The sequence below is a fragment of the Anopheles marshallii genome, chromosome 3 (assembly GCF_943734725.1).
Source record: "Anopheles marshallii chromosome 3, idAnoMarsDA_429_01, whole genome shotgun sequence".
Classification (NCBI taxonomy): Eukaryota; Metazoa; Arthropoda; class Insecta; order Diptera; family Culicidae; genus Anopheles; species Anopheles marshallii.
In genome coordinates, this window is record NC_071327.1 from 6,072,611 (window position 1) to 6,096,553 (window position 23,943).

General features: G+C 48.6%; 2 protein-coding genes across 2 annotated transcripts; one reads left to right on the forward strand and one right to left on the reverse strand.

Moving 5' to 3' along the window:
* Positions 1-2,134: 2,134 nt before the first annotated feature.
* On the forward strand, positions 2,135-4,132 carry LOC128715063 (neutral and basic amino acid transport protein rBAT-like). The gene is made up of 2 exons (XM_053809946.1): positions 2,135-2,694; positions 2,764-4,132. Exons 1-2 carry the CDS (start codon positions 2,135-2,137, stop codon positions 4,130-4,132), a joined length of 1,929 nt encoding a protein of 642 aa, XP_053665921.1.
* Positions 4,133-6,482: 2,350 nt separating this feature from the next.
* Positions 6,483-18,976, reverse strand: LOC128711237 (protein expanded). The gene is made up of 5 exons (XM_053806104.1): positions 18,885-18,976; positions 17,021-17,166; positions 11,065-11,144; positions 7,161-10,989; positions 6,483-7,090 (listed from the first exon to the last, which is right to left on the reverse strand). The coding sequence occupies exons 1-5, from the start codon at positions 18,974-18,976 to the stop codon at positions 6,483-6,485; spliced, it is 4,755 nt and encodes a 1,584-aa protein (XP_053662079.1).
* Between the last annotated feature and the right edge of the window lie 4,967 nt (positions 18,977-23,943).

The window sequence follows — 23,943 nt, forward strand, 5'->3', positions numbered from 1 at the left end:
GTTCGGATGTACTCATCACTCTGATAAGCCTTCGGGAGTTGGTTTGGCCGGATGCGACGCATCGGTTCGCTAATAGCCCACCGGTGCGACTCCGTTACAGCGAAGTGGTAACAGCCAAAAGTGAGTGATATTTGCGCTTTGGCACATGCACGACACACCCGAAATTAAGCAGGATTATCCCGAGTAAAAGAACCTTCCACTGCTCCCGTTCATTAACGCGTATGACGCTCATAACATCTTGGGGGCAATCTTTGAACTTCAAATGAAGGTTATCGATCATTGCTGTGCCAATGTGGAATCGGTTCGTAGCAGTTTGCTATTCGATTTTTGGAGCGAATTCCAGCATGACAAACAAAACAATTCCGATTGTTTTCTGTGCACGGTTACGGTTGCTTCGGTCCTGCTTTTCTCAGTACCCTCAAGCCTATTTCACAACATCTCTTTCGTCAGAAGCTTCATGTTAAATTGCGTAGTTTTAACGTAAAAGTACGTCCTGTACGTACATTGTAACAACATAGCGCACGGTTCATTTGATGGCTTGGTCTAGTGCGGCGCACATGGAGCACAAATGTTTCGACATCTACAGCTGTCTGGAAATGTATTGAGATGCAACGTGGCGATAAGGCGAAGAAGGAGTGATTCGATCAGACAGTTATTTCAGTGCACTTTGAACTTGCACATGAGATGCAATTGAGTGCAACCTGTAATGCAGGGCATGGGGTACCTAGCGATCGTTTAATGGTTCAGTGTAGACTAACAAATGACCTGAGTGTCAAGAGGAGCATCAGATCGAAGACAGGTCTTAAACAGATCATGTCGATCTGTCGATCAAAAACTCAAGCCAACTTTGGTGGTGGTCCGATTTTGATACAGTCTCTCTAATACGCGAGTCTCTAATGGGGCTAAGGGCTGAAGCCAATCGAATCTATAATATGAAAAGTTAGACCACAATGCGAAGTATCTTTAGGAAGAAAAACAGTGATGTAATCAGAGAACTTCCTTGAAAACACCCGAAAAGTCGTCACCAGAGCTGAACGAAATGAATTTCGTAGGGCTTACCATATGGTTAGAACTTTAAGATTTAGAAAGAAAGATTTAGATTTAGAAGATTTAGAAAGTGAAAGAGAAAACATTTAAAATGATATAGAATCAGAGTTTATTAGCATGGGTCTTTCGTCTATAAAAAAAAAATATAGAAGTCTGTTGTGTACTCTAAATTTTAAAGCATTTATTAATTTAAAGCATCCTGTTAATATCCTGTTATTTCATAAAATGGTTAAACCATTTAAAACCTATTTTCCTTCAGGAGAATTTTCTCACGAATCACCCTGCCGCTTCCATATCAGCCGTGCTGTTTGGGGTTATTTTCCGCGCTTGCGCACACGCCACCACGAATGGCGCTCATCGTGAGTGAGTTTCCCGTTCTGTCAAAATTTTCCTCACTTGCGAAGGAAAACATTACGAGTTCACCTTATTCACCCCCTCCCCCTTTTGCCCATTACACCCCTAAAATAAACCCTCAACAAGGAAGGTCATCCCCTTGCGGTTCGCTCGACCGACTGACAGCTAACTGGTTCCAAGTCTAAATTGGGTTGCAATTCGGTAAGTGAAGCGTGTGGACAGTTTTTGATTTTATTCTGCTGTTGCTGTTGCTGGTTGTTAATGGCAACCACGTTCAAACGCGCTGATTGGCGTTAATAGACGCTAATTGTTTGTGCGCTAGCGGGGGTGATCAGCGAGAACAGAACAGGGCCAGGGGCGGTTGTGCAATTGATTCGCGTATTGGTATTGTGTGGAACCATCGTCAGATTGACATATGTGCGACGGGAAACATACACCCGAGTGAGCGAATGCCGTAAGAATAGCTCACTGCGGTCTTACCACCAAAGCGTGTAGTGCCACAGACGACATATTGCGACGTAGATAAGCTGTAAATGTGAAGCTAATCTGTTAATGAAAATTCGGCATCTGAAAACTGTGTCATCTGCGCTGTGAGTGTGTTAGAGTGAAGAAACAAAAAAAAAACAGTTTCCTCACTTTCGTTGTGCAGCGTGAGGTAGATAGATTGTTACGTATTGCTGACGATAGATACAAGTGTGCGAGTGCTTGTGCGACGACTAAAGCGAGAGGAAAAATGAATCACCTGCAGATATCGACAGATCCCACCCTACTTGGGGCGGATTTGTTACCGGACTCATTAACAACCTCACCCTCGGTATCGACATTTCTGCCGGAGGAGGACGCCTCCACCTGTTTGTTACTCCCGGAGACACCGAGCCCACCGTTGGATTTTTCGCACCCACTAACACCGAGTATGGGTAACGCAACGGACAACCATGTTCGCGATTCGGTTACAGGAGACGATGATCAGGCTGCCGAAACGAGCAGTTCCTCCGGCAGCTCGGGCATTGGTATGGTTGCACCGGTCGGTGCTGGTGCCGGAAATCTGTTCAGCCACAACACCTATCAGCATCTGCGCAAGAAGAGTGACGTCGTAAAGGCGAGCCAGGACGGTTCGATGCATCATGCAGCTAGCTTGGGTATCGCAGTCACGAAGGATATGCCCGGCTTCGTGCACTGGAACTGGCCGCTGATACGGAAGTGTACGTTCTTCGTGTTTCTTGCGCTGATCGTTGCGATGGTCGCTATCGTGGTTGCCATGATCGCTACCCTGCCCAAATCCTGCAATCCACCGTAAGTGTGACGACATGAAGCCCCTGTTGGTATTGAAAATTAATTCCGAGTTAAATCTTTCCGTTTCAGTGCAACGTGGTACAAGGGATCCGTGTTCTACGAAGTATTTCCCGCCAGTTTTCAGGACACCAACGACGATGGACTCGGAGACATTCGGGGCTTGATTGGACGTGCGGAGTACTTCAAAACGCTCGGAATTGCAGCGGTTCGGTTGAATTCGATCTTCCCGTCGAAGCACTATCCGGACCACTTTCAAGAGGTTACCTCACTGCTGGACGTGGACGAAGTGCTCGGGAAGGTGGAAGACATTCAGAAATTGGCGGCCACCCTGCACGAACGCAACATATCGCTTGTGCTCGATCTCCCAATACATCCGTTCCTGGAGCATCTCAGTCCACCGACGATCGATGTTGATCGGCTGCCGAATCGTACCGATGGCGATATGATAACGAGTGAGTTCTTGCGACTGTCGCGATCGGTTGCGACCAAAGGCGATGGTACGGTCATCTCGGACGTGCTTCGCTTCTGGTTAACTCGCACCGGCGTGGATGGGTTCTACGTTAAGGGGCTGGAACACTTTGCCGATGATCCACTGTTAGTGGAGAACGTAAAAGAGTGGAAGTATCTGCTTGGCCCTGATCGTATACTGATGGTGGGACAGAAGCTGGTGCAGCAGCTACCGGAAGGTGTAGTGCGCGATGTGCTGTCCAAGGTGGATCTGGTCGATGTGTATCTGGATGTGAGCAATGGTACGGATGGGATTGCATCCACGGTACAGGATGCCATACAGGGTCGTCTGTTACGTGGAGTCGATCATCCGTGGGTACACTGGAGCCTAGGAAGTGTGTCGCAGCGTAGACTCGCATCTGGCCTTAGTCCGAATGCGACACTCGCGGCAACCCTGATGGAACTTACGCTTCCCGGTACACCCAGCATCTTCTACGGCGATGAGATATCGCTCGAGGAAGCGAACGATCCGAAGGGTGAGCATGTCGATACGCAGCATCTGCACCATCTAGCCACGATGGTGTGGGACAGTGCCCAGAATCAGTTCACAAGCCGTGGTTCGCTACCGTGGTTACCACGCAGTGCTTCCGCCTCGCTGCACCATCTGGACTACGTGATTGAAGCGATCGCCCTTCGCAAACGCTCACCCTCGATCTACCTGAATGCGGTCGTCAAGGAAGAAAAGACACTACCGAACACGGACATCAAGTCGAACCAGAACGAAATTCTCGTCATACAACGATGGTACCCGCGACGAAACTCTTTTGCCACGATTGCCAACCTAGGTCAGAAGCGAGTATCGCTCGATCTGACCGCCATGTTTTACAGTGGAGAAATCATTGCCGGGTCTTCGCTCAAGCACGAGCGTGTCTATTTCGATCGTTTCGAAATAAACCCACTGGAGACGATAGTGGTAAAGTTGCACAAATAAAACTGACCAACTGGAAAGCTGGAATGGAAATGGTAGGAATTCGCCACCGGATGCAGCTACGAGTTGAGTGGAAGATTAACACACCTATGTACGCTTTACAGATCCCTCCGCTGTTCGGGTGCGAGCTGCTTCTTGGTCCCTTGAATGTTACAAAATGGTTATCAAAGCAACCGTCAGTCCCATCTTCCCCCCTGCTTTCCCCCCCCCCCCCCCCCCCCCCCATCCAGCCATAGCGCGATGTCGTCCCTGGTGTCATCAGTGTCCCTGGGAACCCAGTAATGCAATGAAAGAGTGCGCGCCCATGTTGAATTGTATTGTTTCATTAGATCTCTAGATTTTATTTTCATTTGCTGGTTGCCTATCTAAACATAAAAATATTATTAATAACTAATATTATAAATGGAAGTTTGTTAATAAAAAACAAACAAATAGTTTGACATTTAAAAAGAAGCCTGCCCTGTAACACCACGCACGCACACGCAACCGATCGTGTTTGACGACGTTTGTCGATGAAGCAGTTGCGATGTGCGTGTGCTGTTAAGCTGGTGCCACGTGTTATACATTTCTCAATCTCAACATATCCGAACATCCCTAACTCGTATCGTCTAACTAGCTAACGCTCTAACAACAAAACCTGCCTTTTAGGAATGGATGAAGAAGCGAACCGAACCGGTAAGAGAGAGTTGCCCGTTTGCTTCCCTAAACCTAAACGCACCGCCCGACATGGGAACGTTCCCAATCCTAGGTGTTTTGGAGGGACCGTGTACGTGTATGAAAAAAAAAACGATTAAATAGCTATTAAAACCTATCAGTAGTACCGCTAGTCACTTAACAAGTTCTTATATACGATCGAACCGAACAACGCTCCCGCTGCTGTTTTCCTTACGCTTGCGTTCCCGAGTTCGAGTTCGGGTTTATAGTTTTGCAACTGTGTTATGTGTTCCCTCATACCAAAAAACAATGAAATTCAAACCTATTTATACACTTGCTTTCATCATACTTTTTCTTTTGCAAGAACCGAAGCTACAGTAGAACCGAGATTTGTAAAAATGAAGGCCAACCATATGTCGCCATGTTTGAGCAAAACATAAAGCGAGTCCTAAATATCTAAATGTTTAAGTATCGAGCAGCTGTAGCTCGGTGTTAAATTTTACCAACAAAAGAACTACACAATTCGATGTACTAATTTTGATAAACTAATGCCAAAACGTAGTGGAATATTTTGGACAAAATGTTATAAATGAAAAATAAAAACAACATAATAGTGAGACCTGGATAAATTAGAACCCTTTCATTTTACATTGATAAACGTGCGAAAACATAAGCAGATATGATTTAATTTTGAATGCTTTTTTTGTAATGGTTTTTCTGTTTCATCTATTTTCCTTCCTCTATAAATTTGATCACGGTTTTTACGATTCGTTTTTTTTTCTTTTCTTTTTACATCCGATAGATAGCAAGATCAGTCCGCTTTTTTTTCTCTAGGCTCTAAATTAGTCTTGTTCTCCGTAAAAGTTAGTACTTATGAGACTGCCTTTTTGCTTATGCGCTTTCACTCCATTTATCTACTGTCTGCCGTTTGTTGTGTAACATTATTTTGGATATTCTTCCATTTTCCTGGCAACGTATTCCGTTCGATCCGAACCTTGGCACCTGTCTAACTATATTTCTATACCATTCCACACATGTCATACAACCACATCAGCACAGATTCGTCCGCTCATTTGATTTTGTCTGATGGGGAAATTTGTGTATGTGATTTTCGTAAGGTTCCTTCTATTCTATTTACAGTACACATAGTTAAAATACTACCGTTAAAAGTTTTATAAAAACAAAGTACGATACGGAGACGCGTTCCTATTCGATTCCGCATTACACTCTCATGCGCGAATAACCAAAAAAAAAGTACTAATCGAAGAAAACGAGATTAATAATCCTGAGTAATTTGCCGAACATACCGTGCACGTCCACACCTAGCATTACGAGTTAGTTTTACAGATTTATCTGGTTTTTATCTTTCTACTTTCTCGCCCCATCACAACCGTCCGTGTTCATGTAACCTAGCATTACAAACATCCACGTCATGATTATAGCTCCGAGCTTCATTACAGTGGAAGTGAGTGCAGTTGAAGATATCGCGCACAGACACTAACTAGGTCCAGGTGGTCGGTAAATAGTGATGGCGAACGAATATAAATACTACAAATACTGCAACCTGAACGATGGGATGAAGATTTGCCAAAAACATGGGAAGGCAATGATAGCATTTGCAGAGAGATGGTTGTCGGTGGGAAAAGAAATGCCACCCCCGGGCGATATACGCAAATCTTCAATGGTCTCCTACTCCTCATCAGGCACTGGGTTGGGAGGAGCTGAAGCTTTTCTGTTTGATCGGGGTCGGTGTTGGATCCATGACGTAGTTATTGCCCTCAGCCGTTGGACCAGTTTGGCCCGGACCCGTTTGACCCGGTAGCGGTGGCAGCTTGTCGTTCGGATGACGATGGCTGGCAGACGTCTTGCGGGGTTTGGCCAGCTGCGTTGTTGACAGTCCGGACACGGGATATTTCGCTTTGGACGATGGATTGCTACCGGGCGGTGATCCACCATTGCCGTTCGGCGGTTCTCCGTTGATCGTAGCCGTACCGGGCACCGTACCGGTACCGCCGGCACCTTTCGGCATACCGAGGGAACCGTTCGTTTTCGGGTGCTTCGGCAGGACGAAGGCGCGCGTCTGTCTAAGCAAGGAGCGATCGTGCATGAGCGCCGATATGAGCGGCAGGTCGAGATTTTTGCTCTTCTCGCGCAGTGTCTTGATGTCGATCGAGGTGTGATCGTTCGGCGATTGGTCCGTCATCGATGCCACCGTGGTCATGTCAAAGTCGGGATATTGCTTCTTGATCTGCGCTTGCAGCTTAGCGCTCGGACCGCTCGGTTTCGGTGGTGTTGGTTTAGCTGGTACTAAAAAAAATATAGAAAAAATGTTTAGTACATGTATTACGTTGCAGCGTTTAAAAAATTTTAGACTTACCTTCCGGAGGTCGTTCGGGATTGAACGCAACGGGTGGCTGCTGCGATGGTGACGGGATGGCAACCGGTGGTTTCGGAATGATCTTCTCCATCGGTGATGGCGGTGTCGGTAGCGGAAGCGGTGGCTTACGGATGGCCTTCTTGCTTTCGTATGGCGGTGGTGGCGGCGGTGGCGGATGGCGTCGTATCTTCGGTGTGCTTTCGATCGAGTTGAGGATATTATCGTCCGAGCGGGACCGAGCGAACAGGGCGGGCGATGGACCGGTGGATGCCATCGACATATGTGCACCGTTCGATTGCATGGAGGAGGTGGCCGCCTTGGAGGACGACACCATCGGTCGGGGACGCAGCGGCGGTGGTGGAGGAGGCTCGTAAGAGGAGCAGAGACTGGCTACCGAGGGACTGTACAGCGGCGAGTATGCACCCGGCAGTTGGACGTACGTGTCGGAGAGGTTCTGGGTCGATGCGTACCGGGAGTTGGACGAGAGTGCCATCGACAGGTAGGGCGTACTGCGATAGATGGTGTGGTTTTTGCACGCATCCCAGCTACGGTTGTGCGCCCGTACGGTGTGGTAAGCGAGGTAGGGCGGTGGTGGGGGACTCTGTGCCATGGCCGCCAGGATGGAGCCTTGCTTCGCGTCCAAGTACTCCTGCTGACTGATGGACGGATCCTGTATCGGGTAGATCACATAGTCCACATCACTGTACAGCTGCTGCTGGTACAGCTCAATCTGCGACCGTGCCAGCTGGCCCGAGTAAACCGTGGCCAGCGAGTGGGGCGGTGGCGGAGGTGGCGGTTGCCTTGGGATGGTTGGTGGAGGTGGTGGGTGGTATTGGCGCGGTTTGATGACGGGCAGCAGCACACACGCGGTCGTACGATGGGGTGGCGGTTTCGGCATCTCCGGGTATGGTGGCGGTGGCGAGGTTATGGCTTTGTGATTAGGATGCAAATTGTACGCCGGTATGCCGACCGCACTCGACGGTACGGGTGGGGGCGGTGGCGGTGGCGTTGCCTGCGAGAGGTTGCCAATATTGTTCACGGTTGGTGCGGCATAGCTGGGCTTTGGAGTTTCTCCAACGACGCTGGCATGCGCCTTTTGAATGTTGATCTGTGGCCGGGTTTTGATAAACCTTGCCGTCACTTCCTCCGACACTGGAGCAGCCGTTAGGACGGGGGTGACCGGCAGGTTCGGTGGCAGTACTGGACTTTTGCGCATCGCAATCGGTTTCTGTGGATAGGGCGGAGGGTCACGCAATGGGATCGCTGGAGCTTCCGGGTCCGGTGCGGCGTGTGCCCGAATGTCCGGACCACGTAGTCCGGTCGTTTCGTGATGCGCATTGTATGGTGGAGGCGGTGGAGGTGCTCCGCCAGCCGGTTCCACCTGCTGCAGTAGCTGGGGTGGTCGCGATGGAACGACCGAAGCCGCCATGTTGCTGTCGATGCGTTTTGGTGGAGCCGGAGGTAGCACTTCATCGTCGTACTCGTCCTCGGTGGGGGCCGTGTCTTCGCTGCCCTGCAGGTAACTTTCGCCCTCGAGCGGGAGCGGTAGCGTCACGTAGTCACAGTCCGAATCGAGCGTGTGGCTGACGGTTTTGCGGGATGGATATGTGCCACGGCCCACGATCAAATCGGTCAACTCCTCGGCACTTAGCAGTGAATGCTTGTTGTCCGTCGGATCGCTACCATCGCCGCGGAAAGAACCCGCCGCACTAACGTTCGAGTCCGACCGCATCCGGAACTCGCTGTTCAGCCCACTGTCAAGCCGCGGTCGATGATAATCACCATCGACCGAATCGACCGGTTCCAGCGGATCTGCCATCTCGCTCCGACACGGCTGGAAGCTACCGTAGTGGGAGCTCTCGTGCGATTCCGACTCTGCAATCTCCGACGACTGTCCAGTAAGTTCGCTGCTGTTCATCGTGTACACACCGCTCGTTTCGGTCGGCGGCACGTGCGCAATCGTGTACACACCGGAGTGTGTTTCTTCCTCCTCCTCGTTGATGTCATGATCCAGACAGGTGCTGGTAGCCACACTCAGCGTACTGTTCTGCGCCGTGTGACTAAAGCCCAACACCAAGCTGCTGCAGGTGGATGTTTGCCGTCGGTCGGGACTGATAGTCGACTGTACCATCGTTCCTCCGGCACCACCATTGCTAAGCGTTGTGGTGCTGGTTGCGGTCGAGCTTTGAGGCAGACTGAGACAATCCGTGGCCACCACAACGGTGCTGCAGGTCGACGAGCACTGCGATCCGATGTTGTGCTGCGAGGAAGGCGACGAATCACAATCCTTACCAGGGCGGTCCGGTTTTCCTTCCACGCTACCATTGTCGCTGCTAGTGCTGTTACTGTTGCTCGTGATGGCGGAATTGGACGCGTTCAGGTTAGTCGTTCGGCCGACCGCAAGGGCCGCAAACGTACCCTCCAGCTCCTTCAAGGATACCTGCCCCACGGAAGATGTCTGGCGGGACACACTCGGGCAGTCGAGCAGATGCGCCAGGGCGAGACTTTCCGTAGATGGTGCGGCGAGCGTAGCCGTCGGCGGTGTGTTGATCATGATCTCCAGCTCGTCCTCTGAATGTACGCGGTCACTTACGATACCCGAGGTGGTGTTGGAGCTGGTACTCGAGATTACCGAGATGCGCTGGTCGCTTTTGCTCTTGTACGGCAGGTTCAAGGCACGCGAGTACAAATACGGATAGCCGTGGATGCAGCTGCTTTCCTCCTCCTCGCGCTTGATCGCCTCCGTCAGTCGTGGTGCGATCTTCATCGAGAACTGATGCGTCTCACGGCACAGTGCCAGTATCATCTTGTTCTTATCATCGTTGGTAGAGTAGAGCGTGATCTTACTGTCGCCGGAGCGGATCTCGAACTTTTTCCGATCGAAGCTCAACTTGCCAATGTGCGGCCAGTGGAAGGTGGTTGCCGTCGAGCTGCCATCCGTAGCAATCCGGATACCCTTGGCGTAGATGCTTAGCGACACCGTGCCGAGACCGGTCTCGTTCTTGGACTGCTTCATACGGAAGATGTGTGCGTTGATCGCTTCGTTCAGGTTGCACGCTTCGCGGATGTAGTGCGTTTCGGCATCGGCCCGTGAAAGCCCACGGTTCTCCCGGTGGCACGTGGTGACGGCCGAGATGCCCCACGCTGATCGGAGCGCCGGGTTGAGGTATTCGTCCGGGCGGAAGTATTCCACCGAAGGAGAACCACTGCCATTATTGCCGCTACCAGCGGCATTTCCGCCATCGTTCGCTGTGGAGGATTGACCAACGACGGAAGCATTCAACAGGGATCCAGCCGCAGCGGTGGATGATGATGGTGCGGTCGATGTTGACGATGCTGATGAAGAACCACCCGAGGGATTGGGCGAAGAGGCTGATGTGGTGCTGGAGTTGTTGCTGGTGGCACTGCTGTTACTGGTGGTACTGCTGTTACTACTGCTGCATGTGCTGCTACCACTACCGGTAATGCTACCGGTGTTAATGGCATGTACGTTAACAACACCCACATTCGATCCGGCACCAGCGGAGGATTGTCCCGGTACGGTTACGGTGGACGTGGAGATTGATTTCACTGATGGAGCGGCGGGTAATGATGTATCTGCATCCTCCGACACGGTGTCACCGAGATCCGCCTGCAAGGAAAGCCCACCGAGCAACAGCAAACTCTGCTCGGAGCACTCCTTCGGCAGGTCCCGGTTGACCGCGTTGTACTTCAGCTGCAGATAGTAGTTGTGCCGGGAGACTTCATCTCGCAGCATCAGCGGACTCTCGATGTAGAACTGCACGCGAAAGTGTAGCTCCAGGAGAGGTTTCCCGTTGGCGTCCAGGCCCTGAGGAAAGGAAGTCATTAGTATCGATTTGCTGAGATAAAGCACAAGCAGCAGCAGCAGCACCAAGTAACTTACATGAGTGTGCGAGGAACGCCAGCTTTTTGGTCCGTACTTGGACAGTTTGCTCTCGGGATCGGCGAACAGGTACTCGCCATCTGTTGGGAGATATGGAAGACAACACCGTCAAATCAATTTCCGCAAGGTCATATTGGAGAGATATTTAAATGCCTTCTGCAACAACTCCTAAAACAGGGACACGATCGTAGACAGTTCCATATTCGGCCCGCCGGTGGTATGTCAAGGTTTTCTCTGCCATTAATAATTGCCGTTCGTTAGCGTAAAACCCTTCGAACATGTGCATGGCGCTGTTCGAGCTGGGAAGTTTCCGGGAACGTGCCCTAATGGGGCTTCATTTACTTCGACATGCGCTTTGCGAACAATTGCAACAATCCACCTAATTGTCACCGAATGCACGCATGGCGCCATACTACTGGCGCCAACCGTATACTCCTTCCGTTGTGCTTGTGAATGATTGGAGTCCGGTGCTGTGACGCATGCCATATGGTCGATCTTGCACTGCCCAGTGCCTCAGACACTGCTGAAGGGTCAAGTGCACGGTGAAAGAGTGTATATGTGTGTGCGAGAGAAGGAGACGCGAAAGATTCAATGATCCGATGAAGTCATCGATCGGAGATGAGGGAATGAATTCCATCGATTCAAGTATGCGATGACTGGAAGGGCCCCCGGTGTCCGCTGTAGTCATGGTCGTTGGCCACAGTAAAATGCTGGGAAGTGGTGGCTATGGAACGACAACCCTGCTAAGCCGCATTTCTCCTCTTCAGCCGAAGATAATGCGAGAGAGCAAGAGATCTTTGACTCTTGATCAAGCTCAAGTAATGAGTTTTGGTTTCTTCAATTGTATTCCTACCTTTACCCTTTCACGGTTGCTTTACGATAGTTTAAAGAAGACAAACAAATATCGTTGGTTTAAATCACAACGCTTGAAGTTCTATCCTAATGTGAAGGCTCTATTGCCATTCGTTCGATTAGAGTTAATTGTTCTGTTGCATACCAATATCTGATCGAACTCAAATTGTTTCTTTAAATAGCAAAAGTATTTTCTTAATCACTAATTTAAAAGTTTTAAAAACCACACGCTCTGTGATGTGATAACTACAAAAAACGTCACAAAACATTTGCTAAACTCGAAGGCGGTCGAAATAAAAGTTGGACAAATAAATACCCACTAGACAACGATCCCGGTATTCGTCCGATCAGGTTGTAGCATGGAATGGCAAAAAAGCCTACAATCGACCGACGGACGCACACAGCAAAGCCCCAGCTGTCCAGATGCCATTTAGAGTTCGCGGAACGTACACACATACACACCACCCAGCGTACAACAGAAGAGGGATCGAGTTTTGAATCGAATCGAATCGGTTCATCGGAATGAATTCCGAACCAACCCCGTGACGGTGGCAAGGGGGTGAGCTGTCTTTTCGTGAACGTGGTTGGGTTGGGCGCATTGCGCGAGATGGAGGAATACGCTGGAATTCGGATCAACCAGCCTCGCTGAATGAATACCACAACGCTGAGGAGAATGCGGGAATGCGACACTTTGCGTGGAAGCGCGAACGAGCGGAACACCCGAGGAGTTCGCGGGAGTCGAGAAACAGTGCCTGGGAGGAAATTCCAGTTTTTTTTTTTCGTTCGTCTTTTTCATCTGTTCCGTGCGCCACGATCGTCACCCGTTGGGGGTTGCCGTGTCGTCGTCGCTAAACGTGAAGCCTCGGTTGGAAGAGGGTTATGCGATCCAGTGCGCGATGATGGCAATGAATCGAAAGCCTGAAGTGAAGGGTGGCTACGGGTGGCAAACAGATACCGCATGCCGCAGAAAGTAAAGAGCTTCCACCGGGGTAGCTTCTCTTGCCTTCCATCCCTCTCCATCCCCCATCCATACACACACACATGCAAGATCATTGATCGTACCCGCGAAAGCTTCGCAACTTTGATCGACTCTCTTTCGAAAAAGAGGCTGCTCGGCAGGCGTTTATGGGCTACGGATTTCATGCCGGCCACAGCCACAGACGTACACAATGCAGTGGACGAGCGTGAGGCGAGTCCCCGCGGCCACTCACCGCGATCACGCGATCGATACCCACAGTCCCCAATAGCGGGCCCAAGCGACATCGTGGCAGCCATTTTGCCTGCGGGGTTGAACTTTCGGCTCACGTGTGATGCGCGTCTTGCGCTACACGATCAAGTCGCGAAAACAGCGACAAAATTTTCGTTAAAAAAAACCAGATTGAACCACATTCTGTTTCGGAAAGACAACACCAACGCCAGAAACAAAGCGGAGCTCTTTGGCTGACTAAAAATATCTCCCAACGGAAAAGAAAGGTGTTAAACTATCGACCGTAGTCCATACGCTTCACGGTGACATTTTTGAAACAGACACATTGCGTAAGAGTGGACGGGGTGCTGTCGCTGTATTGGGAGTTGTGATTTAGTTGACCTGACCTGGTAGTGTCATGTTTCGGGTGATGTTTATAAAAGCTTTACGTCATCGTGTGTGATTTTTTTAACTTAACGTTTGGAAACCTATTAACTTTATGGTGTGTCTAAGCTACGTCTAAATTACTCAGACTCTTTGGTTGCTGTGATGAAATACTTTAAAACAACAAATGAAAAGAATTAATATTAAACAATGTCATTTTTTAATGCTAGCCAATGGACTACTTGGATTCGATAAACTTTTCCAGGAGGCAATAAGTTCGTCGCTAGTTGTCATCATCCAAAAGACATCAACGACAAGCGACGAACTCTGCAGTGGATGTAAAGCCCAAGCACAACGCGAAAGAACGGACACACTTAACCCGAAAGAATGGAAAAATCAATGTCCGAAAGCAAAATTGATGATGACAAATACAAATCGATTATGTAAATCGCAGTTTCGATTCCCGCAACTGTGCGCTTTGCCCGCGCGCGCAAAACGGGAAACCCGTGAGTGGACATCGAAATGCGTCCCCTTTGGAATGCCTTCATCATCAATCGTCTCGTAGCCATGGTGTGGCTGTCTGTTTGAGGGTCGGTAAGGATTTTTTTTTTGTTGTTTTGTTTTTTTTGGCGATCGTTCAGTTGCTTTCTTCAGAATTTTGTTGGTCGTTCGGGGTGAACTTAACGTTGAATAAACAAAATAACGACAACCAAGGACAAAATATATACAGGCTCCGGGTGATGTATCGTGCACAGCACGTAAGTTGAGTAATTTTTTATTCGAAAATTTTATTGTTTTTTGTGATTGTCCACCACAATGGAATGTGTGAGTGTTTTAAAATTGGTTTTTCGATAAATATTCTAAAAATGTAACACTATCGGTATGATGTTGGTGCAATTTGCTCCAAGAAATTTACAATGTTTATGGTGATCGCTAAACTTACAAGAAAAACGCTTGCTCATTGTATTGTTTCATAATGACAATATGTATAAACGTTTATAAAAAGTATTGCAATATAACAGCACTGCAAACCGCATAAACGGAAACAAGGACCTTTTCGTAAGGAAGAAGTTTATGTGCGGAAACATATAATAAAATACTCTTGAAGAAGGAAAAACCAGAGGAGTTACAAAAAAAAACAGACAAACACACAGCACCGGAGAGTCGGAACGGCTCGAACCCGAAACACGCGGTGTTTTAAACAGCATGATCCAGAGCCAAAAGAGACAGAGGGTTTTGAAAAATCGAGATCGGCAGGAGACTTGAACGCACGGAAAGGAGACGAACGCACGGAAGGAACGGCATGCCCGGACCACAAGGCATGCCATGATCGCTTAGTGAGCACGAAAGAGAAAACGCGCTTGTCGTTGGCTGTGATGCTGCGCACACTGGTCTCTTGGTTGTCGTCGTTGTCGTCGTCGTCTTCGCCGCCATTCGGACAGCAAACCTGTCCAGGGACATTAGCTGCCCTCAGCAGGCAGAAGAAAAAAAAAGAGCCACAGGAGAAAGAAGAGGAGGCAGCTTTGGTAAAAGGAATATTACGACGTTGCTGCGCACGATACTAACAAACACATACACATGGAAAAGCATTTTTGTTTCCACCACCCCTTACCACACACACTAAAGGTATGCAGATAACGATGTATAGTAGTATTTGGGGGGACGGTGGATGCTGTGCAACGGGCCGCGGTGGGATAGGCAAAGGGAATTGAATCGCGAATGCGGGCCTTTTGGAGTTGGGAGCAACCCTCGCTTCGTGAACGGGTGCGGAAAACAGGCGTTGGGATGGGGAGCGGGGCGCATTGGTGGGATGAAGAATTTTCTTTTTGGCGTCGCCCTGCTTGCTGCTGCTTGGTGTGGTGTATTTCGGCGGGAATCGCCGTACCGCGCGCATTGAACGATGGGGTCCGTACCTATCGGAGTCCCTTTTCAGGTTCCAAGCACGGCGATGGAAGAAGAAGAATTGGGAATAAGAGCAAGCAAAAAAAAACGCGCGCGCGCGATCACGCTAGAAGAGACGAAAGGAAGCGGGCGCGATCGAATAGCGATCTCGGGGAAGGAAGAAGAAAGAAGCAGAGAATAGGGAAAAGAAGACATTTCCCTCTGTATGCTAGCATGGTCGGGGGAGAGAAAAAGACTCGGACACCCCGGGAGCGCGGTAGTGGAAGAGAAGTAGCGGAAAACAAGGCACGAGGAATTTCATTTTAGTAGGCTTCAGAAAGACATAAGACGCGTGTTTCAGTAATTCAGGTAGCTCGCTTGCCTCCTGCGCCAGTTTCTCCGTATTGAGGGCCTGTGTTGGTGTGTGAGTTCCCTTGCCAGGCGCAATCAGTTTTATTGTTCTTTATTTTGCCTTCTTCAAGAGGTGAATCCCTTTCCCTGGCCCTACTCCCTATTCACGAGCTAGCCCTAATATCATCCCAGTACGTTAAGTTCTGGAAGCTGCGCGCGGGAGATTCTTGCTTGTTGTTACTTAAATGTTCCATTATGAACTGGCTGATTTAGCGTGTTTTGGGGTTCTGAGTGCATTGATTAGATTTACTGAAAACAAGGATTTTTTTAAACAAATAACCTGAGAAGTCGCAAAATAATGTGACTTTCCATGGCAGAAAATTAGACAAGACGTCTAAAAGCATCCGGAGAATGTAACGCTGGTTTTTGCATTGTCTTTTGTCAACCGGATGAAGAAAGCTTCTTCAAAATCCCCAAAGAATCAAACGATTTTTTCCTACATATCTGTTGCAAGCAGGTCGGCTGGCGATCACCTGCGAGCAACTTTTGCGCTCCACGTCTGAAGCTGCTTTCGTTTTGGAGATTTTTAATTAATGGCAGCGAGAGATATCAAATTTTATGACATCGAAGCATCGAAGGCGCAACAAAACCGATCGGAACCATCGCTCGTGGTGGACGAGTCCAGGGGTTTTGGAACCTGGCAGGCAACGGTGCCTAACCACAATAGGTCCCAAAACAATGGCTCCAATCGGGACTCGCCTCTCTCAGAATGCCAGCCTCTTTCAAAAATCGTAAACTGCCGGGGGAGATCATCATCACCATCAACAGCATCGGAATGTGGGTTGATGGGCTGATGTGAAACGATAGTGTTGGCATGGAATGTGTTCATGTGGTCACCCTCCTCCCCCCAAACAAAAATGAAAACAAAAAAATACATAAACGAGAAGAAAAAATAGCACCTTGCAACCCTTTTTTGTGTTCCCGATTACGAGCTACGAGTCATCCGAACATTTCGGAGTGTACCGGTTGAATGGAAGTTGATTTTCCCTTCCAACCAGGGACCAGGACACGATCGCAGAGGATCGTTGATTTCTTTCTCTTAGTCTTCCCCGGGTTCCAAGCAATTCTGGGTCCGTTGGTCTTTAAGCTTCGCTTTGAGAAACGATTAATTATCGTTGGGACGCTCTTGAACCCCTGCGCTCTCAATTCTCCTCCAACACATTCTCCGCTTCGGAAGTTTGATGATCGTGGGGCTGGTGGTATGGTGCTTCAGTCAAACTTCGCCTTGCCTTGCCAACTTACCTATTAGTACGGCCAGCCCAAACAGCTCCGTGTCCAGCATGCCTTGCTTGGAGAAGTGATGGCATGTTTGTGCGTATACTTCGCGTACGCGACTTTTTGCTTCGACTAGGAAGTAGAGTGTGCGTGGCTGCGGTGTTCCCAATAATCTACAACAACAAATAAGAGAAAAACGAGAAAATAAGAAGAAAATTAATATTATAAACACTAAGCGTTAAGATGCAATAAACGATCAAATAACATGCCAATATTTCGTGTAGAACAAAAATCATCCCAACTAAGCGCACTAAGCGTTCGACACCGATCGTGGTGTAGTGGCTGCGTTTGCTAGTAAAGACCGGCACACGAGGGGATACACGAGCGTGAATTGGCCGTCGCGGTGAGAGAAGTAAAAGTAGAAAGGCAAACAGCCAAACCTCCCCGATGGTCCATAATGTTCACGCACAAATTTCCCAAAAAAACGGTGAAGTTAGGCTAACGTGCATTTCTTAAAAAAAAGGAAGCAAACTTCGAAACGAGATTTAAGAGAAATCATATAATTTTCGGGGCACCGCTCTTACTAAACGGTAGGTGGGTGATTTATGATGGTCATAGTCAATTTAATGGGGTCGTTGAGATGGAATTTTAATTGATTCGATTATACCGAGAGCAGGGCGTCGTGGCCGTTGTCGTCACCGGCAAGTGCCGCCCTCTCCGGTCATCCGGTGAAATGAAGCCAAGGTGTGCTCGAAGCCGTCCGAAAAAGGAGGCCACAGCGTACGCACATACACGCACGCAACTTCCACGCTGGGTCACATATTTGTGTGCCGGGAGTTGAAAATAGAAGGGACCCACACACGGTTACCAGCGGGTCCGTTTCTATATCATCTCCATTGGTCGGATTTATAAAGCAGATGGAATCATTATTAGGTGCGTTCTCGAGCGAGGAAAAAAAAGGGTGCAACAACTGCCGCTAGGATAGACATGCGATAGGATAGGTACATGCCGCACTAAAAAGAACGGAATGCCATCTACCATTGGTCGAGTTTTGTAGGTTTCTTTGGTGCGGAGGTAACTCTTAATGCTGGTAAACGTTATGGTATCCTTCCGGATTTTTTTCGTTTGTCGGTACCAAACTAAAGGTCACCCAGATCGATTTCGACAGAGGAATTTCCAAATGACGGTACGATGGATCTTTCGTTCTCTAGAGGATCGAATTAAATGCTTCAAAACAATTGGGCAGTCTGGCGCCAACCAATCGCACCCCCGGAGGCGATCGAGCCAAGGTCATTGCGACGTATGAATGTTTAATCTATTACGGAAATTACGGCAAACAAGCATCTCTCGAAGCTGAGCTGAAGAAGGTGACACGTCGAGAAATACGTTCGCTGATGCTGTACAAGTGGACATGAAATTTAATCGGATTATTAAGACATTCCGGTTCGTATGTGTAGTGTGCTCGGTATAGGACAAAAAAAGGCAACCAAACTTCTGAAAATAGATTACAATAACGACCGCATTCCTTCCTTCGTGTCAGATCTACACGCACGTGTAGCTCAATAAATACAACTTTCGGAAATGGGGCTTAAAGTCAACATGGAAGACATTAACAGCAGCATCTTAAGCGTTTTCGTGACGGGTTCTCCCTGGACGGGGGAATTGGAGACGTGTACAAGTGTTCAACCTCTTCAGACCTTGCCGAGGGTCATTAAAGTTCTCTGCACACTGAAGACCTTCAAGCGGTATGGAAAGTGATCAATCGCCAAAACGCACACAACATTGTACTGAGCCCCTAAACATAATTGGTTAAGTCGTAAAGCATTAAATTGCGTTCTAAGCTCGCGCTGTGTTATTTCACCCGAACAAAACGGATATTGGCAATACTTACTTTAAAGCTAGGAATCTGGTACCCGGAGGCAGAGGTCGGGAAGGTGGTGCGCAAACCTCTAAGGGTGCGCTGACGGTACAAAAAGCTCGCATGCTGCATCGTTACCATCTGCAGTAACCTTTACGAAATATTTCCTGCGAAAAGAAGGAAAGAAAGAGATAAAACACAAGTTAGTATCCTGCGTTGGAAGACTGTTGGAGTTTGGGGGTTTTCAAATGGACCAGCAAACAGGATGCTGAAAATTTAAACGCCGTCGTCGCTAATCGTTTTCCTTTAAACGCATTCGAATGCAACAACGTTGCAACGCTGCAACACCGGTGGTGGATCGTGGTTTGCAACATTGTTGCTCATGGCAATTGATTGCTTCGCGTTTGCGTGTCTCTCTAAGTACGAGTAGATGGTGAGCAGCGGTGGAATGTCATTAGGGAGTTTTCCATCTACGGGTGTCCGTTTCTCACTGTTTGACGATTTCCCTAGACATTGCGTGCCTGTGCAGCAAATTTGCTTTGCTTTTCGGAAGATGCTTAAAGGTTGCATTAGAATTGTTTTTCCTTTATTTGATAGGAATGGACATCTGGATATTATTAATTATTTATTTTTGAGCAGCTACTAAGCTGAGGGTGGTTAAAAACAAAAACGAATCTCGCAGATATAAATGAATATTCCTTCGCGAAAACCCGAGGAAAACAGAAAAACAAATCGTTCAGCACATCTTCGTTTTGTCCGCGCTCGGCTAATAGTTCTCAAAAAAAGCAGGCGATTGAGGCCCAGGAATTCTCTGTGGCGAGGTTTGAAATTTCGGGAAAGCTTCACAGATCACGCAACCTCGCAGAACAACAATGTGAGAGCCCCCGGGATATGCGCGCCAGCTGGTTGACGGTTGAAAGCCATCGACGACGAACGAAAGCGAACAAGGTGGAAGGTTGCTGGATGATCCTGAAAGGAGGATCACCGAGCCGTTTGCTTAACCTTCCTCCGGACGGCACTCGCCGACTCATCACCATTTAAATGATCGAACCCTTGGCCAAGCACTTCATCCCCTCTCCCCTGGTATCTCTCTCTCTCTCCCTTCCTCCGTGTAAATGTATATGGCCCACTGTCCAAAAATGCGACCCGTTCATTCCTGGCTTCCTATCCGTGCGCACCTCTAGCGTGCGGATCCAAAACATAACAACGTCCCAACGTCGCATCCCTCGGCGTCTTGCGACCCACCACCTCCACAGGGGCTTCTTTCGACTCCATCATCAGCAGCATCGCCGTCTTCGTCGTGTATATACTTACTTTATCCCTTCGGGTTATAAAACCGGTGATGGAATGTGGATCCGTTTCGTTCCGTTTTGTTCAGACGTTTCTCTTTTTTTCCACCACCACCACCATCATCACTACCATCGTGATGATCGTCCTGTCTCTTTGCCCGTGTTGCTACTCCTGTTGGTTTGCTTGTGGCTTGTGATCAGGGTCCCTCTCTTTCTCGCTCCATCAAGCTCGTGCTTGCTTTCTGCGACGCGAACGTCTCGCGAACGCGATTTTAAACGCGCGGTACGAAACATTCTTCGTCAGCGTCAAGGGATGCTTTGGAGGGATGCTGAATGCCTGGCGGATCGAGATGGTAGTAATGGGTCCACCCCACAAAACCCCACAATGGAGCAGCAGGCGAGAAAGCATCTCGCCGTGATCTCCGTCTGGCAGTTAAAATGGCGGGAGTACGAATCGGGACACATCGGGATCGCATCAAGTCCGGGAGGTGTTTGATCGAAACATGAGAGAGAGAGAGAGAGATCGAAGAAAGAGGAAGAGTACACCAAAACACGCACACACAGCACCCCTGGTACAGTCAGAATGAGGAATGAACAGCAAAAAATGGCCCCGAACGAAACATACTCAAGAAAAAATAATAAAAAACAGCAAGACAGACAAACGAAACCTGAAAATACGGCCAACAAAAAGTACGCCAAAAACAAGGGGGGGTAGCGGCTGAGGGCGGGAGGGTGCGGTGAGAAAGGGGGAGTTCCCTACACGATTCGAGAGCGGCTTGGGCTTTCGTTTCCAAACCGCGCCAAAAAGTGGCGACGCGCAAACGAATCGAGCAAAACAACACCAGCAACGCCAAGACGGAGGAAATGAAGCCAGGAAAAAAAATGCTCCACCATAAAAATAAATAATTCTGTCTCGCGACGTTGCACGAAACATTTTCGAGGCACATATGTTTGGAAGCCGTGTGTGTGTGCGAGAGCGAGGGCCGAAGGAGTCCCCTCTTCTGGTGTACGCCACACAGCCTTCCGATGGGGGTTTCTCGCTTAAGCTGTCGCACAAATCGTTCGTTTGTTTCGGGACCGGGTTCGCGTAATACGGGATTTAAGCGTGCGAGCAGGAAGCAAAGCGCTTAACGCGCATTGTGGCAAAACGGCTTCCTGTCTTGGGCTTTCCGTTCGGGTCTTGGTTACTCTTGTCGCCCCAAACTCCCTGCCGTGCCCCCCCCCCCTCGTTATTTGGCACAATGACCAGCATTCGATTCCAGGTCCAGAGAGTATGCTTAGTACCAAAAGGGTGTGATATTTTTGATGCAATTCGTAATGAGAATAAGAACCTTACTCGCTATTTATAAACATTTCTGACTTAGTTTGTACTATCAACAGTATTGAAGCCATATTTCCAATGTCTTGGACAGTTGAATCCCTCTTCCAAAGCATCATGAGCCCCATTATAATCACGCAAACGTCGCAAGAAGAATCGAAAACATGGCGCGATCTGTAGGCAAAAGCGTTACTTCCAGAATCGCCAAAACAACACACTTGCCACGTTGGCCCTTTCCTGTCCCTGCTCGTCCTTCTAGTTGCCGGCTCAAGAAGTCCTCCTCCAGAATCGAAGAAGAAACCAGAAAAACCAGCTTCTCATTCTTGGCGTGTACATGTAGCCTATACCAAATATATATTAACAAAAACCCCTTTCGAGATGGATGACGTGAACAGGCGAACAGGCTCCGGGTGTTCGGGCGTGCCGAATTTCTTGTGCTGTGGGGACTATCTTACGCTGCCCGGCCCGGGGTTTCTTTTCCCCGATTTTGCCTCATCGCATGGCATGGTCCAACCGGGGCCGTGGATGCTGACAGGAGAAAAAAAATTAAACCCCTCACCGGTGCATGAATACTTGCCATCATGCCATCCTTCGCAGCCCGGCCATCGCTGTTGTCCGCCCCTATCGAGAGGGAAGTTTCGGGCCCCGTTTTTGTTTTCGCTGTTATGTTTTCATCCGGACTCGCGAAACCTGGCCACAGCGCAGTGTTCGAAAGACCGCCCGAAGGCGATAAAGAGAGAAATGAATCAGGCGCGCGCGCGCTGCTCACCCTCGTAGCCATTTTTGGGCCAGCCCGGTCAGCGTGTGTGTAGCTCGGTAGCACCAAAAGATGTCGACGACGATCACGATGAGATGCGTGGCCCCAAAGGCTTGTCCCTTGTCGTTGTTATTGTTGTTGTTTTCTTCCCCAACCATAGCCCGATCGGATGGCAGGAGGAGCGAACTGATGAAGAGGATCGGTGATCGGCAGGGTACCACATTCGGCCGATTGACTTAATGCTAATAACAACCTGTTATACGTTGTCGTGCCAGGCACAGCCAGGCCAAAGAAAATTGGGAATGTGTTCATGTATGTGTATGTGTGTGTGTGCATCTTTGATTGTATTTTTCTCCCTTGCTGGTAAGGGAGTAATCTTCTCGTGCGTCGCAGAATGATTATAACCACACTCGCAAACCCATCCAGTATGTTGGAAGGGACAACTCCCCGGGTCGTACCTTTAGAGAAGATGAGCAAAGAATTGAAATTGTGGTTGCGTTTTTTACACTCTTCACCCTTTTTTTTCTTGATCGTTTTTCTAACGATCGTGTATGTGTGCGATGGGAAGGAAGGGTAGAAGGGGGTTGGGAGGGAGAGAGAGAGAAGGGTTGTTTTTATGTCTTGTACCAGCTTCCGTGTTGATGCTGCTATCCGTGTACGTAAGTGCGGACCGCGTCGCTACACAAAACAGGGACAGACAATATAATTTTCAAATTCCAGTAGCCAAATGTAATTACACGTGCGCGCTTGTACGCAAGCGATCCGGCAAACGGATGGCAGCATGGGGCAGTAATGTTTTAGTTTTATTCGCTGTCCAGGTTTTAAAGCCTCGGACAGCAGAAGCCGCCCGGTACGAGGAAAGAAGCAAAATGGCCGTTCCTTTTGTTGCTTTTCTTAGTTTTAGACATGTAAACACAACGCTGCTCGCCCTTTTTTTCGGAAGCCCCGACCTAAACCCATTCGGTAACCTCCTCCCATGTTATATTGTCCTGTGAATGACAGCCATAGAATGGGGTTTAATTTACTGCAATTCTTTTACTACGTATGTACGTGAAAATATGCATTTTGCCCGAAAGTGATTTTTCCATGATGGGCGGAACAGGAAAACGAAAATAAGTAATAAAAAGAGAGCATAATTATTGCATTTCAAACCTGGTAGATAAAAATGCCGATAACTGTATACTGCTGCTGATTATTTAATGGCAAAGCATGCTGCATTCTGCATTTCAATTGTTCCTTCCCCAATGCAGTTCGGGGTGCAATTGTGTGCGCGAGTTGCAAACGTCACAAACGATAACATAATCTAAAGCTGGGAAATTAACCATGCCGTGCATAATGCAGGAAAAGCAAAAAAGCAAAACTGCTTTATCACACATTCATGAGGTGCTACATTCTGTTCCGCCAGTGGTATTTTGCATCAGAGTTGGAGTGGAGATTTTTTTCACTTCCCCCCATAAGACGGTTTTGTACTATCTTTCACCCATTTATCTTCGCGTACTACTCGAGCCACTATTTAATTAGTCTGCGAAAAAGGTTACGCAAGTGTAATGTTGCTTTTTCTGTACAATTTCTTCGAGTTTATAGCATCTGGCGTTAGAAAAGGTTTCCCCTCTCTCGCTAGGGTGATGTACACCCTAATGGGTCCGAGATGGCAAAGTGCGGTACACATTCCGACCAGGCAGGTAAGGTAAGCAGACAGTCCCGAGGGAAGTTGCATCGTTTCGCGTA